This window comes from Peromyscus eremicus, chromosome 2, assembly GCF_949786415.1.
Source record: "Peromyscus eremicus chromosome 2, PerEre_H2_v1, whole genome shotgun sequence".
Lineage (NCBI taxonomy): Eukaryota > Metazoa > Chordata > Mammalia > Rodentia > Cricetidae > Peromyscus > Peromyscus eremicus.
This window is the reverse complement of record NC_081417.1, coordinates 76,419,775-76,437,738: the sequence shown is the minus strand read 5'-3', so window position 1 is coordinate 76,437,738 and position 17,964 is coordinate 76,419,775. Positions and strand designations below refer to the sequence as shown.

At 47.4% G+C, this 17,964-nt stretch overlaps 1 protein-coding gene across 2 annotated transcripts in view; it reads left to right on the top strand.

The window, feature by feature from the left end:
• Window positions 1–17,964, top strand: part of Ptpn3 (protein tyrosine phosphatase non-receptor type 3) — a 122,276-nt gene that overhangs the window by 86,143 nt on the left and 18,169 nt on the right. For both annotated transcript variants that reach the window (XM_059254387.1, XM_059254388.1), the window contains exons 16-19: window positions 13–90; window positions 1,668–1,724; window positions 3,408–3,564; window positions 7,285–7,445. In XM_059254387.1, the coding sequence (XP_059110370.1) occupies window positions 13–90; window positions 1,668–1,724; window positions 3,408–3,564; window positions 7,285–7,445 (453 nt within the window). The remainder of the gene's footprint in view (window positions 1–12; window positions 91–1,667; window positions 1,725–3,407; window positions 3,565–7,284; window positions 7,446–17,964) is intronic.

Here is a 17,964-nt window from a genome sequence, read left to right as displayed (position 1 = left end):
CATGTCTTTTAGAATGATGAAGGTGATGGCTACCTAGTCCTGATCCGTATCACGCCAGATGAAGATGGAAGATTTGGATTTAATCTTAAGGTATGCTGCGGGTATGGGTAGCCCTCAGGTTATGTGCAATGGAACAGTCTTCAGGTGGATTTTGAATTGTAGTCAGAGATCTGCTGCTACATACCTACACTGCATTAACAAAAGCAAAACCTCACTTGGGGCTCTAGAGGTAGCTTGGTCGGTAAAGTTCTTGCCCTGCAAACATGAGGACCTGATTTCAGGCCCCAGAAACTACCTAACAGAGGTGGGGTGTGGTGGTGTCCTTCTGTAATCCCAATACTGGGGTGGCAGAAGCAGGGGGATCCCTGGGACTTATGGCCTGTCTAGCATAATCAGCAAGCTCTGGGCAAGCAAGAGATACTGTGTCAAGAAACAAGTTAGGTAGCACCAGAGGAATGAGACCCCAAGGATGACCTCTGGCCTCCACCCGTGTGCACACACTCATTCACAACTACTCAGGCCTAAGAACTGGGCCTTTTATATGGTTGTACAACTACCTTATATTAACTGTTTGCAGTGTGCCTGACATTTGTGACATTATACTAGATTTTCTGTCATCTTATTGAGCTCTTAGAATAAGTGGTTGAAACAGAGCATGTGGGGACTAATGCCTGTAACTCCCAACATTTCGGAGGCTAACACAGGAAGATTATGAGTTTGAAGCTGGCCTAGACTGCGTAACAAGTTCATGGCCAGCTAGAGCTGTGGAGACCTTATCTCTAAAGAAATGAAATCCATAAAGCCTAAGACGGCTGTTGAACAGATCTTACAAATGAAACCGAGGCTCAGAAAGTAGAATGTGTGATCACACTCAGTCCACAGCCCGCCCGGGAGGGATTATTTAGAGAGCGCTACAGCCCTGCTAGACTGATAAGGGAAGCCAGTTGCTGGGCCTCCTTATCTAATGGGTCCCTCTAGGCAGCGTCTACAGACTGCAACCATGGGCCAGCACCCATCTGTTTGTGTACATAGCATTATTGAAGCAGGTGCCACACCCATTCGCTTCAGGGATTCATTGGTGGAGTTAAATGACTACCTCAGGGCCCTCTTTCCCACTCAGCTTAAGTAGCTATTGAGGAAGCATCACCTAACTTCCATCACACTGACTCCCACCTCCCCACTCCCTCACCCACCCCATCCCTGTTCTAGAGTGAAGTGGGGGCAAACTGCCCTTGCTGACTACCAGCCTCTGGCATATCATACACACCCCCTTCTGCCCAGCAGCCCCCTAGGGCCCTGCTCACAGAGGGAGCATTCTCAGTACACATGGCCCTTTCTGAGGCCTTGTGCCTCCTCTTTCGGAAAAGTTAACATAGCCCTTTTCTAGGAAATGTTGTTGGGTCCTCCAAGGGCATCTTCAGTTCCGGTGATGTCAGGATAGACTTCTGAGCAGAGCTCTGGCTAACCCGCTGGGTAAAGAGGGGTCATCAGTGTGTTCTGTAATTCTGCAAGGGGTCCCCAGCCCTGTGGTCCTCCTGTAAAACCATCCTGAACTATAAGGCTCACAGTGAGCCTTATGTCTATAGTACATCTACATATCTTTGTTGGCAAAACTGCTCAAGTTTTTCATTTTATTTCCGGTTTTGTTTGCTTTAAAATATTTACAGGGAGGAGTGGATCAAAAGATGCCTCTTGTGGTCTCAAGGATAAACCCAGAGTCACCTGTAAGTAAACATATCCCATGTTAGTTACTTCCTGTGTTTGCTTTCCCCTAAGTCAAACAAGTTTCTATTTCTACGTCCCATTCCTGGGTTTGGTTGGGGTTTCGTTTTTATTTGATTGGGTGGATGGCTAGGTGATCAGCTCCTCGCTTGGTTTGATTAGTAGCAACGTGTATTTGGTAATACAGACACACACAGATGGAGACAAAGAGTGGGACTCCCATTAACTACAACCGTGCTGGGCTGTATGGTCCCTGAAACTGCAGCACCGTGTCACCTGGGGCCTTGTTAGATGTGCGGACCCTCATGTTAGGTGCAGGCCCAGGCCTATAGCCCTGCTTACCCTGGATCTGTCTGTAACAAGATCCACCCTTGGGCGATTTGTATGCACATCTAACTTTGGGAAGTGCTACTCGAGTGAAGGCAACAGAGAGCTTTCTGCTCGCCTCCAACAGAGATCTTTGCCTGTTTTCTTCTTGCTTGTGTACATATTTAAGGTGTAGCATGATGTGTTGGCTAAGCCTGTATGGAGTGGACACATGGGACCTGCTCTCTTCCCTGGTTTTTGTGTGATGGTTTGCTTTCAATAAAATATTGCAACGTGAGCAAGTCCCTATGCTCTCTGAGGGACCACTTGGCATAGGGCTCACTCTTCAGTCCTCATGCTGACCACTGGGGTCTGGGAAGATGGCTCAGTGGATGATGCTTATGCCGCTCAAGCATGAGGACCAGGTTTGCATCCCCAGTACCCACATAGAAGTCAGGGCGCAGGTGCGATGGCCACCTGTAATCCTATTGTGTAGGAGACAGACAGGGGAACCCGGAGCAAGCTGGACAGCAGGACTAGGTGAATTGACAAGCTCCAAGATGAGTGAGAAACCCTGCCTTGGGATACAGTGGAAAACAGTCAAGGAAGACACCCATTGTCCATGTTGTTTTGGGTTTTTGACACAGAGTTTCTCTGTGAAAGAGCCCTGGCTCTCCTGGAACTCACTTTGTAGACCAGGCTGGCCTCAAACTCACAGAGATCCACCTGCCTCTGCCTCCCGAGTGCTGGGATTAAAGGCATGTGCCACTATGCCTGGGCCATCGATGTCTTTATGCATGTGAAAACACACACACACACACACACACACACACACACACATATGCAGGGGTTTATTTTTGTTTTATTTTGTTTTTTTTACAGTTTCCTTGCTGTTTACCAGTTGCTTTTGGTTTGTTTCTAGGGAAGAAGGTTTGCCTTCCCACACTATTCTGTTCATCATTTTGCTGTGCAGTGGTTTCTGCCCCTGCTATAGGGCTGATGACAATGTATTTCTCCCTTGTAAGACAGATAAATGCTCGTTCATAGCTGGCTAGGCATTTTCAGTCGATCCCACCAACAGAAGTTTGGAGGCATCCTTGAGTTGTTCTAATCAGCAAGGTGGGCTCCCATGGAGAAGTGCTTCAGTAAACCTGGCTTCCCTGCTCTGACGTGTCCGTAGCTCACATTCTGGTCCCTTTAAAGTCCCACCAACCGCTGTTTCGTCCACCTTGCAGCAGCCACACAAACGATGACAGTCATACCCAGGGGAGAGGGGGTGAACTTGATCACAGTCTCAGGTGTCTGGGATCGGAGAGAGGCGGCCTCCTTCTTCCCCCTGAGGCCAGTGCTATGGTAACAGAGACACTTCCCTCCACCAGGCCGACACCTGCATGCCTAAGCTGAATGAAGGGGATCAGATCGTGTTGATCAATGGCCGGGACATCTCAGAGCACACTCATGACCAGGTGGTGATGTTCATCAAAGCAAGCCGGGAGTCCCACTCCAGAGAACTGGCCCTGGTGATCAGGAGGAAAGGTAACACACAGGCCCCCGGGGGGGGGGGGGGGGGGGGGGGGGGCGGAGCCGCAGGACGCCGCCTTAGAGGAGCAGCGGCTTACTACCCAGTTTCTTTGTTTTTTTGGTTTCCTGACGCAACTCCCACACTGTACTCCAGGCTATACTCCAGCGTGCAGCAATTCTTCTGCTTCAGTTTCCCGGATGTTCCAGTTATAAGCCTGAGACTTCATTCCCGGGATGCATGCTCTATTTTCTACAGTAGTAGTCAGCGTTTGCAAAATGAAAATTTTAACAACTGGGATATCTGGCTTGTCACCACCACAAACAAAAAAATAGGAAGATCTGTCTGCAGGGGTCCTAAGCGCTCCTGGCCAGGCCTCTGGAGAGAGGTAGCCCCAGTACCCCTTTACATGGGCCTAGAGCCCTGTAATTCTAACAGCCAGGCCCAGCTGGCTCACATCCCTCTCTTAGCTTGCCTGGCTCTAAAGGAGACTTACTAGGTCCTATCTTATTCTGGAGTGTTTCTCTTTGTCAGGGAGGCGGTTAGGATCAGAGGGCAGGGACCTGACCCCACCTCCTACACTAAGAAACCTCCAAGTTTCTTATGTCTTCCTTATGTTCCTCAGATGTGACATGAACATAGGTAGCCTAGACTCTTCCTCAGGGCTCTTGTGCAGATGAAATTACATACTCAGAGCACTGGGGAGATGGGGTGTGCTGTAGATATGTGAAGAAAGGCCTCTTGAATATCGTTGTTATTACTGTTGTTGTTTTAATATACTGAGCCAAATAGCCCCAACTAGGGACAGCGAGAGAATGAAGAAAAGATGGACATATAGACAGGAAAGCTGGGGTCTTATGAGCTGTGTGCACTCCGGTAGATGACACATATAGACAAGAAAGCTGGGGTCTTATGAGCTGTGTGCACTCCGGTAGATGGCACAACCTAGAACCTCACTGTGTTTACTGTGTACATTGCAGGGAGAGGAGTTAGCTAGACCCTGTAGGCAGAGTCTGAGGCCAGCAGTCTCAGGCTGTAAACATCTGGGAGGAGGAAGCTGCAGTTGCTAGTGCTTGCACACACTGGCCAGTCATTCACAAACACTCGTACTTGGACTACAGAGTGGCTATGCCATTCTGAGCCTGACCTGAGGAAGGCTTTGCTAATTTCCCATGGTTCCAAGGCCTTAGTCCTTAACATGGCTGTGCCTGTAACAACAATACACATTCATTCAGGACTTCGTATGCTCTTTATAAATTCACTCAAAGCTTCCTCAGCTCCCCACATTTCTGTATAGCCTTTATTATTGTTGTTGTTGTTGTTGTTGTTGTTTCGTTTTGTTTTATATTTGAGACAGGGTTTCTCTGTGTAACAGCCCTAGCTGTCTTGGAACTTGTTCTGTAGCCCAGGCTGGCTTTGAACTTAATAAGATCCACCTGCCTCTGCCTCCCAAGTGCTGGGATTAAAGGCATGCGCCACTACCACCTGGCTATTATTCTTATTGCTATTATTACATTTATCCATTTTATCTTTGTATGCATGTGTGTGTGAGTACAGTGTGTACATGGACTTAGAGGTCAAAGGACAACCAAAGAGTCAGTTTCCTCCTTCCACCATGTGGAAATCAAACTCAGGTTGTCCGCCTTGCTGGCAGGCACCCCTGCTCACTGAGCCATCTGGCTGGCCCTTACATAACTTTAAATACTAACATGAATGGAGGCTGGATCTTAGTCTGGCCTTGGTGTAGTCACACCCCAATGCCCCACTCCTGCTCCCACTAGGACTCCTATCCTGAACCAGCTAGAGCCATGCTCACCCCACCTCTTCTGGGAGGCCTCGACAGCTCTCCAGCACCCCTCCCATGACACCCCACCCCACAGATCCCAGCAGCCTGCTAGAACTCGGATGCTCAATGGGAGTCGAGCAGTAACAGGACACACCAGGGAAAGTGTGCCTTGTGCTGGCTGCTTTATGGTGGCATGCCCTTTAACCCTCATGGGTCTCCTGAGCACTGGGACCCTCATCCCCATGTAGACAAATCAGGAAACAAAGCCACAGAGTAGGGAAAACAGTTGCTTCACTGCCATGTGGCTATGGCCACATGTTGATAAGGGGCCAAAGGGGCCAGTCCACCATCTGTGATTTCCTGGGTGTCCAGGCCCACAGGAAAGGCCACTTCTGTTGGCCACAAGGGACTCGTGCCTGCTGGAGGTAAGGAAAACCTAGCATATACTATGAGAGACCATCTGTTTTCAAGCAACTATAATAATAATTTTATTTATTGCATAAACCTCTAAGTGAGAAATGTGAATTGATTTAAAGAAAAGGAAGTCAATGAATTTAACACACAGGGTTACAAATGTGACAGAAACCGCAAGAAAAATTGATTTGCTGTGGCCAGTGAATGTGGCCTTTAAAGTCAGGTAAAGATGTGGACTGCATTCCCATGACCTGCCCAGACAGGCTGGGTGACTTTGGACGAACTCTCTGGAATGGAAAGCTCAACAGCTGACTCTGAAAATTCTGTGAGGAAATTCAGAGTTGTTTAGTTACTTCCTCCTTTCCGCTTGTCTTGAAAGTCGGGAGCCATTGAAAGCTCAGTGACGAAATAGTAAAGGGAAAATTCAGAAATGATCCTAAAGTTTCAAATTTAGGAAGAGAGAATCAGGGTTGATGATGGCGTCTGAGGTGAAGTGTTGCATAAGGCAGAGAAGGGGAGGAGATAGGCCTCAGCAGACAGTGAGAACTGGAATTCAGATCTCTAGCGCCCATGTAAAAAATGAGGTGCGTTATCCCAGCCCATGGGAGGCAGACGGCACCCCTAGAATAAGCAGCTAACTTGACTGCCCAGTTCATTGAGTTCTAGGTCCAAGTGACAGGCCCTGTCTCAGAATATAAGGTGGAGAGTGATGGAGGAAGACACGTGATATCAACCTTTGACCTCCCGAAGCACACAGATACACATCACACATCTCTCACACACACACGCACACAATGGGAGCTTGGGCCGTATTTTTCTCCATAGAGTCTGACATGAAGGGACACATTGAACTTGAAGAGGTGGGGCTGGTGTGCAGAGATGTTGGCACCTGTGCTAATCACTTGACAAAATTGATCTCAAATTAAAAGTAGGCTCCCGAGGGGAAGGAACTACACAGTGGGACAATGAGATACAGCTCAGCAGGTAAAGGCACCCGCCCTCAAGCGTGATGGTCCGGTAGGAGAGAACCAACCCGAAGGTTATCCCTGATGTGCACACATGCACTCACATGCGTACACACATGCACACAAAATGATAAATAGAAACCTAATTTAAAAATTTTGTAAAAAGAAACTAGACTGTAGGAAATAGTAATGTCGCAGGGAGAGCTTGGGGCCTCCCCATGTGTCTAGAAAAGTGCCCATGTCAAGGATGCTGTGAGAGAACCAGAGAGAAAACAGCTTCTTTCTTTCTTTGAGGCTCTGGGAACTGAACCTAGAGCCTCACGCATGCTAAGCAACCTCTCTACCACTAAGCTGTATTCCCAGCCCGTGAGTTCTTTCTTCAACAGCGTTCATTTCCATGCCTCACCTTTGGCCCACAGCCTGCCAGGGTCGCTCACCTAGAACTGGTATTGGGTACAAATGATGCCCGTGTACTTGATCATCTAATGAGGCAAGTGGACCACCACACCTGGTGTCCTGGGCCGATGAGGAGAGTGACCAGCCCATTGTCCTTTCTATTCTGTCTGTTCCAGCTGTGCGCTCGCTGGCGGAGATCAGAGCGGAAGATGAGCTGAGTCAGCTTTTCCCAGAAGCCATGTTTCCTGTATGTCCTGAGGGTGGGGACAGTCTGGAGGGATCCATGGAACTGCTGAAGAAAGGTCTGGAGAGTGGTACAGTGCTGATCCAGTTTGAGGTAAGGGGATCCCAGGGCCTAGTCTCCACCCAGTTACTCACGTGTGCCTCTGCTGTAGCTGGTGACAGAGCTGGAGTATGGTCCCGTCTCCTTGGCCAGGGTGACTCTGGTTCACAGGCCTCAGCCACAGAATCTCAGTGAGGACCACAGTAAGGCTTATACTCCCCAAGGCCTGATAGGGGCCACCCAATCCTCAGGCTCAGATTGATGAAGCATCAGGTGAAGGCCCAGAACCTCTTCCAGGTGTTCAACTCTCTCACTGTCTTCCAGCAACAATCTGTAGGCAGAACTGGCCTGTCAGAAACTGAGGATGGGGGCCTCTGAACCTTCTGGGCTGCCAGCAATAATGGTGGCATCCATGGGATGGTAACATGTCAGCGCCCTACCCCCAACTACACTTGAGAATTTAGAGAGTTGGTATCATCCCACAAGGGCACAGTGTCTGGCCTTCCAAGGCCACCAAACCACAGAAACATAGTCTGTCCTGTCTTCTCAGGAATAAGGGTGGATCTGTGGTACACGGGGTAATGCCTCTGTCTGCAGCAGCTCCCACAGAGGCCTTTCACACAACCCCCGAAAGCAAAACTGCTTTCCAGGGAGTTTTATCCACCACTAACCAAATGAAAAAAAGAATGTATTCATCTGCCATGTGTGTTTGAAGGTAAAAGAAAACAGTGTTCATGCAATGAACAGGTAAATGCATGGTGTCTCGGTATGCTGGAGGCTGAGGCAGGAGGATCACAAGTTTGAGCCTAGCCTGGACCACATAGTAAGACCCTGTCTCAGAAAGGGGGCTGGAGTAGGGAGAGGAGAAGAAATGCAGAAGAATCTCGTTAACATCGTTAACACAGTTAACGGTGCCGTACACGGTTGGTCTTGGCTCACAGAGTAAAGATAAGAGGAGCTGATGGGATTCAGGAACAGATCAACGACACATCATTGATCAGAAAAACCCTGGGAAAAGACAAGGAAAGGTGGGCAATTTGTCAGATGTGTCGGACTGCAGAGTGACTCAGGAAGAAAGTGTAGAACAGCTGCCGGGCGCAAAGGAATGCCAAGCTGAGAGCCTTCAGCCAAAGGCTTACCTTATGGTAGCCTAGGGCCCAGAATGTAAATTCCGTTAGAGCAGTGTGAGTTCAGCAGCAGTAAAAAGAACTCCGTGGGAGAAAAAGCAAAGGTGGTTGGTTGACACCTCCCCTTCCACCACCACCACCACCACCACCACCACCAATAGAGGATTCACAATTTTTTAATTAACTGGTTGTCTGGACAAGTAGCATAAAAGTTCGCATCTTGTGGCAGTGATATTTGGATGAGAAATTGTGACATGAACACTCCAGAATAATTGAGGCAAAGACTCCAATCCAGGCTCAGACTCCATGAGGTTTCTCTTTCTGGGGCTGGGGCTGCTGTGACCTGGGAAGGCATTGGTGGATTATTTGTTGATTCAGCCGGTATGTCTGAGGTACTTTGGGAACATGAGCAGGGATGAAGAAGGATGCTTCTAGCCACAAGGAGCTTGTTGTCTAATTTTGGTATATTTAGGGGGCTGTATCGTGAGACCAAGCAAGACAGGGTAAGATTTTATAATCGTGAGTGTAGGTCCCCTGGCAACTGGTAATTCCAGTTGATCAGAAAACCCACAAGGAGGCACTGTGGGCTCTCCTTGGGAACTTGAAGCCAGGCTCTTTCCCTAACAAAATCCTTCACTGTGCTCTTGCCTGAACTTTGGTGTGCTTTTTCCATATAGGAAGCCCCCAGAAGGTTCTCCTTGCAATGATTTCATCAGCTTCTAAAAGTTTTTTAAAAGTATTTCTTTTTCATAAGCACTAGAGGTACATGCCCTATCTATTGTGCCACGGAGCCACCTTTAAAAGTATTTACTAAAGGGCGAGCCTGTAGCCACTTGTATGGAAATCATGTGGGGAGCCGTGGCCCACAGCTACCAGACATTAGTGTTTTAACAAAGTCACCTAAGAGTTTGTGTGTGTTTAGGGGCACTAATGTATTATTATTAGCTCATGATATGGAAGTGGGCTTGTGCAGCATGCGGCATGCATATAGAGGTCAGAGGACAGCCTTGTGATGTCATTTATTTTCTGTCTTGTTTTGTTGTTTTGTTTTATGAGACAGGATTTCTCTCTGTAGGCCTGGCTGTCCTGGAACTTGTAGATCTGCCTGCCTCTGCCTCCCAAGTGCTAGGACTAAAGACAAGCACCGCCACCACCTGGCTCATTTATTTTCTTCTGTGTGGGTTTTGGAGATTGAACTCAGGTTGCCAGACTTTGGCATCAAGCACCTCTATCCAATGAGCTGCCTCTCCTGTCCTCACTTGAGGCCTTGATGCATCAATTGATCCCAGAGAAGAAGGTAGAAATGGTCTTAGGCTCATTGCCTGCTACTTCCTCTCCCTGCCCTCCGGAGGATGCTGTAACAACATGCACAGCTGGGCAGTGCTGGCGCATGCCTTTAGAATCCAGCACTCAAGAGGCAGAGGCAGGTGGATCTCCGTGAGCTTGAGGCCAGCCTGGTCTACAAAGCGAGTTCCAGGACAGCTAAGGGCTATTAGAGAGAAACCCTGTCTCAAAAAGCAAAACAAACAAGCAAACAAGAACATGCACATTGGGGGCTTACCCTTCAGTCTGGTGCACTTATTTCATGTTCTAGGAAGCTCCCCTTTTAAATAATGTCTTATTGAAGTCTAAGATACTGACTGATCTGCAATGGGGCTGCTAGAATCCCAGAGCCCTCTGGGTGTCCCTCACTGCCCCTCAAGGAGCCCTAGGCTCCTGGGAGCATCACGTGACACCGCATCTCGGGGTAGGAGGGTGTGTTCCAACACTAAGTGGAAGGACCCAAGGGAAACCAGACCAAACAGGAAACTCCCAGGAAAGGCAGCTTTCGTGAGCCCTTGCTGTATCCAGGGCATCAGCATCTATAATTCTCAACAGACCCCTTTTAGGTGGTTTCATCCCATAGCACACAGGAGGGAAGAGAACCTCAGATTGATCGTATGCTCGAAGGCTCATAGTAGAAGTCAGAGAGCCTGACTGGGCCCAGGCAGGGTACCAATACCTCGAGCTTGTTCTTTTAACCACCATGTACACAGGCTTAGGAAACTGAGATGTTCTTGGCCTGTGAAGTTGTTATTAGAGGCATACACGTCAACACTATCTGGGAGGCTGTCTAGCCACATGGAGCCAGACAGACTTTAAATTCTGGCTCTACCTCTTACTCCTTAACCTCTGCGGCCCTTGTCTCCCCATGTGTAAATTGGGTGTCTCCTGAATTGATTGTAAGGAGTGGATGAGATAAATGCTTAATGAATTGTCTGGCCTGTGATAAGAACACTATAAAAATTAATAGCTGTTATTATTTATAAACCAAGAGAGGCTTCAAGAGCATGCCCAGCCTGAATAAGGTATTATCACTTGGCACTGAGCTTGGAGCCCTGGGCTGTCAATTCCAGAGTCATAGAATCCTCCCATCTCCCATCTCCCAGGTCTGAGTCCTCCCATCCTTCAGTACCTTGACTAGTGGGCTGCTCAGCTAGTGGTAGCTGTGCTTTGTGGACAAGTGCAGGAAAAAAATCCTGGTCCCCAGAAGGCATCCATAGTGCCTCCTCCATGACACAGAGTGCCTGCCTGAGGGTTGTGATCTATAGACAGATCTCCCCACCTCACTCTTGTAAAGCTTATTATAAACAGTTTTTTCTCATTAAGGGAATCCCTTCATCCTTTTCTGTGTCTTCCAGTAAACAGAGTTGGTCCCCACCGTACCAGAACAACAATAATAATTAGCATTTCGAAAGCACTTTGCAGTCTACTGTGTGTGTTTCACATGTTACCTACATGAACTCTCACATCATCTGTGAAACAGGTGTGGCAGGAATTATTAGAATCAGTCTTGTAGAGTCTTTTAGAGCTGAAGGTTGAAGCCAGGACCTCTGCCACCCTAAGCATGCACTCTGCCACTGTGCCCCAACCACAGCCCAGATCACTCTTTTAGAAACAGAGAAAAGGAGGTTCAGAGATGTTCCAGAACTCATCCAGTGCATACACCTCGTCAAGGATAGACCTAGAATTAGATCCATGTTGACAATGAAAATCTGGGGCTAGAGATGGCTCAGCCGTTAAGAGCAGACACTGCTCTTCCAGAGGACCCAAATGCAGTTCCCAGCACCTATGTTGGGTGGTTCATAATTTCCTGTAACTGTAGCTCCAAGGGATCTGACTCTTCCTCTTCTAGCCTCATGTACCCACACCCATGTATGCAAATCAACACATGGACACACACATAAACATAACTAAAAATAAAATAAATCTAAAGACAAAACCCTAAAATCTAAAATATACCTGGATGGGTATTGGATACCTATAGTCTGAGCTGCTTGTGACATTGAAGCAAGAGGATCATTTAAACCCAGGAGATTTGAGACCACCCTGGGCAGCATAGCAAGACCTTGACTCAAATACACACATAAAAATTCAATCGCAGCCGGGCGGTGGTGGCGCACGACTTTAATCCCAGCGCTCTGGAGGCAGAGGCAGAGGCAGGTGAATCTCTGTGAGTTTGAGACCAGCCTAGTCTACAAAACGAGTTCTAGGACAGCCACAGCAGTTACACAGAGAAACTCTGTCTCCAAAGAACCATAAAACGTAAAACAAAAAAACAAAAAAAAACAAAAAAACCCTCCAATCATTGTCTGGAGCTCACACTTACTGGATATGACTCAACTCTTTCCCATTCTGCTTCTTTCTGGCCTACTGTTAGTTCCTGCCTCCTTGGAGACTTGTGGAGTTCAGTTGATATAAAATGAGCCCTGCAAGGCAGTAACCTCTTCCCTGGATAAACGGATGATAGATGGGTGGGTAGATGGGTAAGTGAGTTGATGGATTGACAGATGGACGGATAAATGGATGGATGAATAGATGAATAGGTGGCTGGATGGATCATTAGATGGTTGGGTGGATGGATAGTTAGATGGGTGAATGGATGGATGGATAGGTGGATAGATAGAGAACAGTATCCACAAGAGACCTCTGAGGGTCTTTTCCACCCCACCTAACTTTGCCCATTACCTTACATCAGCCCGTCTTTACCAACACAAAAAAAAATCATCTGTGTCTGACCCGTTTCTTAGCTGACGCCTACATTGCCACTCAGGGAACTACCATTGGGGTCAGAACAAGTGGCTCCCTGGCTCCTGTGATAATTGCAGAATTTGTATCTGGAAGGGTGGGGGCAGCCCAGCAACACTCCTCCGAGATTGAGATCAGTACATGTTGCAATTAGCAAGGACAACTGTACCTTCCGGATTAGATCTGACCCCTGGAAAGAGAGCATTGAAAAGAATTCCTTTCTGTCAGATTGGTGACACACACCTGTATCAGGAAGCTGAAGCAGGGGGATGGAGAAGTCTAGGCCAACCTAAGTTACATACCTCATTACCTATAATCTCAGGCCTCAGCAAGCTGAGGCCAGGGGATTGCCATGAGTTCAGAGTCAACCTTAGGCTACGGAGTAGGACCCTACCTCAAAAAGAAAACAAAAAAAAAATTATTTTTCTTTTAAAAAATGTATTATTGTTGTGCATGTGTGTGCGAACACAACATACATGCCACAATGCACCTGTGGTGGCCAGGGGACCAGGGGACCAGGCTCTGCTCTCATCTTATGTGTATTTGGGGGGATTGAACTCAGGATTGAACTCAGGTCACCAGATTCGATGGCAAGCACCTTTATGCACTGAGCCATCTTACTGGCCCAGTTTTTGCCTTTCTTTAAGAAAGGAAAAAAAGTGAGCTGGGTGGTGGTGGTGCACGCCTTTAATCCCAGCACTCAGGAGGCAGAGACAGATGGATCCTTGAGTTTGAGGCCAGCCTGGTCTACAGAGCCTCAAAGTCAGAAGAGCCAGAGCTATGTAGAAACTCTATCTCAACCCACCCCCCCCCAAAAAAAAAGAAAAAAACAAACAAAAGAAAGGAAAAGTAAAGGGCATGGTGGCACACATTTAATTCCATCACTCAGGAGGTAGAGACAGGTGGATCTCCATGAGTTCCAGGCCAGCCAGGGCTTCATGGTGAGACTGTTGGTTAAGTGGCAGCGCTCGTGGCTGGCCACTGCCCGCGGCGGCCATGCCAACTACTGTGGTGGCAGAAGAATCACGAGCCATGGTTACCTTTCTAGAGGTTTATTGGGGGGGGGGGGGGAGAGAGAGAGAGAGAGAGAGAGAGAGAGAGAGAGAGAGTGCACGGAGGGGAGAGAGTATGGAAGGAGGGGGGGAAGAGGGCACGCCCGCTTTTTAGGCTGGGATGCCGTCGCAGGCTGGTGACGTAATTAAGGACATAATCCTTACAGAGACCCTGTCTCAAAAAGAAAGAAAGAAAGGGAGGGAGGGAGGAAGGAAGAAAGAATGAAAGAAAGAAAGGAATAAAGCCTGCAAAGATGAGTGTGCAATACATTTATAGAGGAAGAGGGACATCTCCAGTGTCTCCCAGGAAGGGTAAACTGCTAATGCTTCCACCAGATAGTGCCAGGAGAACCATGTCTTGGCGCCATTCTGAGACTAGGCTCTCCTTGGCTTAATTATATGGCGCCATGTCTAAGAAAGCCTGACATGTCATGCTTCAGTCATGTGGCTTCCACCTTTTGTTTTTGTTTTTGTTTCTGTACTCAGAATTAAACCCAGGGCTCTGTGAGAGCTGGACAAGTACTCTGAGGCTCAGCTTCGTCCCCAGCTTGTTTGTTTGTTTGTTTGTTTGTTTGTTCGTTCGTTCATTCTTTCTTTCTTTTAGAGTTACTTTGTTTTTGAGTGTTTTGTCTGTATGTGTGTCTGCACCACATACATGCCTGGTGCTTGTGGAGGTCCAAAGTGGGGAGTCAGGTTCCCTGGAACTAGAGTTACAAATGGTGGTAAGCTAGGAATGGACCCCAGGTCCTCTGCAAGAGCAGCAAGTACTCTTAACCACTGAGCCATCTCTCCAGCCCCTGGTTAATTGTTCTTGGAGAAAGGATCTCATTAAGTTTTCCAGTCCGTCCTTGAGCTCACTGTGTAACCCAGGCCTGAGCCTTCCAGGTAATAAGGATTGAGGCCAAGGACCCCAAGCTGGGCACTAGCCTCTGCTCTTTTGTAAAGTAGCAGCTCCCAACACTGCAGTGTTTTTATTGAGCACCTACTGTGTGACAGCCACAGTGCTGACCTTCAGCTCTGTCTGGTTAATGAAACACGATCCCTGCATTCATGGAGGGGACAGTTGAGTGGTGGCTGTGGGGTGTAGACAGCAGGTATCTTTAAAGTCACCTCTGACACAGACGCTAGCTGCACTTTGCCCTCTCCTTAGCCAGGGTCGCCTCATCTCCTCTCCCCACCTTACCTTTCCCTGTCCCTTGTCACCTGCCCTCCCCCACCCTGAGGTTCAAAGCCTTCTCTGCTCCTGCTGGTGGTGGCTCTCATTTGCTCTGCTGGCCCTGGCCGTGGCCTCTGACTGGAGCTTGTTGCATGACTGAAGGCCTCATTGGCAGGGCAGTGACCCAATCATAACGCCCTGGCTGATTGAGAAGAGTAAGTTGTCTTCCTGATGCCAGGAAGCTGGTGCAAAGCCCTGTCTGTCCAGCTGCCTGTATGTGCTAGAGAAGGCCAGAGCTGGACGTGTGATCGTCACGTAGATCCCTCTGCTCCTTAGCATCTTCTTTCAGCCGACATCCCCATCATTTCTCCTCACCTCCAGAGCTCGGACCACACTCTGGTACGATGAGGGTGGTGCACTGTAGGACCTAAATATTCATAGTTTATCGAAACAGTATGCAGTTTTATTCCCCTTCCCTAGGGACCCTGCCTCTCAGGCCCCCTGATTCTAGGACAGAAGTCGGGGGACTGTGCCCTGGAATAATCAAAGCAAAGTATATTTTTCTAGTCCATTGTTCTTTTAAATGCCTCCTCTCTAATTGCGACCACCACCACGGAGACCTAACTCACTCCCCCGTGTCTCTGACCTGGCTCACAGCAGGGTCTTCACAGCCACCCTAGGGTCCTGAGAAAAGTGGGAAAGTGAGTTCTTAACACCTGCTCCTGTCCCTGCTGAGACTGTGTTGGGATCCCATTCCCAGTGAACTGCTTCCATCCTGGCCAGCCTCAGCCTTTTGCAAAAGACTTAAGAGTGTTGCCAGGCCTCCCAAAGGCCAAACCAGACTCCATTTGTATTCATTTACTCTCCTTCTCGGGAACTTTTGTGATTTTTTTTTTTAATCATATAAATAGGTTTTCTGCTGTTCTCCTTTTCTGTGTGTGTGTTGATTTTAGAGGCTTATTATAGATTCATAGTGGGAGCTTGGGAGGGAGAAAAGAGAGAGAACCAGCCGGAGCTCGCAGAGCTGTGTAGTGGGAAGGATCCCAGGTCTTCTTTATTTGGGGCTAACAGCTTCAGAGGGTTAGAGTTCATGATCACCATGGTCGGGGGCATGACAGCAGCAGGCATGGCCCTGGAGCAGTAGCTGAGAGCTCACGTTTTGAAACACAACCTCAAGACAGAGAGGCACTGGGAATGTCTTTTGAAACCTTAAAGCCTACCTCCAGTGACACACCTTCTCCAAAAAGACCACACCTCCTCATCCCTCCCAAATAGTTCCACTAACTGGGGACCACATATTCAATACATGAACTTATGGGGACCATTCTTACTCAAACCACCACAGTGCATGCAGGTAATTTTTAAAAAGTTACTTTGTGCCTTATAATGCTACCAACAGGTCATTCCCACTGAGACATGTGTAAAATCTTACAATAAATAACACCTTAAGCTGGGTCTATGCTTGTCTGCCAGAACGCAGGTTGATTTCATTTACGTTTTTGTTACTTGAAAATATATCTATCTTCTTACCTATAGGCTAGAGGTGCCGGTTCATATTCAGTTGACTGGATTTTACCTCCACATAGTTAATCAGTTAGAAGAAAAATGCTATCTAGATAAATGTGACTGGCTTCTGTACCCTCCTCCTGTCAGCATCCGGCCAGAACCTCCAATAAATCACAAGTTCATTCCTGGAATGCACTCACAGTCTGCAAAAGCCTATTTTAGAGTGGGTTCAGCAGCTTCCTTTAGACTGTTAGGTGCTGAAACTGTCAAGGTCATAGGTAGTTGAGTTCTTGGAGAGCTGGTGAATTCAAAATGTCAGTAGATGTATAAGATACAGATACAGTACCATTCTTATGACCCCTTATCTCCATGTTAACTCTCTTCTGGTAGGTTCTATGCAGTTTGTCTAATGAGAGAAAAGACCTAACAGATGCCAGTTTATAAAACAATACAATGCACAGAAATATGGCTGGGAGTGGGTGTTCAGCCTCCCCATTCAAAAATGCAAAGCAATCTTAATTAAGGATGTTGGCTACAGCTTGATAAACTGACCAATCTCCATTCCTACAGGGCAATACATTTCAGAGTCCTGGAAAATATGCTCAGAAGCTGTAATTCTGTTCTCAGATACTTATCAGAGTAAGAAGAATGCACAATGAGCTAACAACAAAGTAGACTAAAAATTAAGATAAATTATAATAATTAGATTATTGAGCCATTAAAAAATCATTGCAGTAGAGAATGTCTTGCAATATAGGAAACAGATACTGTGTAACAACAAGGATGAAATAGGCTTCAGAACTGCAGCAGTGTTTCCTAGAGCGCTCGCTGGCTATGAGATGCTGAGATCTTTTGGTTTAAATTAGCTTGAGAAATATTTGACTGGTCATAATTAAAGAAGTGTATGCATCATAGGACTTGTCTGGTTAAAGATTTGTAAAACACGGGGTTAACGAAAATTGATATTGAAGCTTTTTCTGAGGAATATTGTGTTAGCTTTTTGCTGTTGTGTCTAATGTCCAAGAGAAATAGCTGAAAGAGAGGAAGGAATTGTTTGGGCTCCTGGTTTTGGAAGTCATGGCCGGTGGTTGCCTAGCTCCATGGACCTGTTTTTGAAGCAGAGCATCACTGTGCAGGGCATGTGAAGCAGAGCTGCTCGCCTCTCAGCAACCAGAAGGCAGAGAGGAGATGTCTGTCACAGGCAACCTCCTTCTTGCATTCCATTCCATCCTGGTCCTAGGGGATGGTGTCACCCACACTCCCTGTTGCTCTGTCCCTGAGTTAATCATCTCTGTAGAGTACATCACATATTCAGAGCTTTCCTTGTCTAATTTAGGTATCTCTTAATCCAATTGACAATCAAGATTAACTATCACAACTGGGCAGTGGTGGTACTCACCTTTAATCCCAGCACTCAGGAGGCAGAGGCAGGCGGATCTCTGTGAGTTCGAGGCCAGCCTGGTCTACAGAGTGAGTTCCAGGACAGCCAGGGCCACACAGAGAAACCCTGTCTCAAAAAACAGAACAAAACCCAAAAAATTAACTATCACAAATACTTAGTACTTTAAGATACTTTATTTCTATTGACTATAACATGAAAAAGACCAGCATGTACTTCATTCTCATTTTTTAATGTTAAGAAGGTAATATTGGGGCTAGAGAGA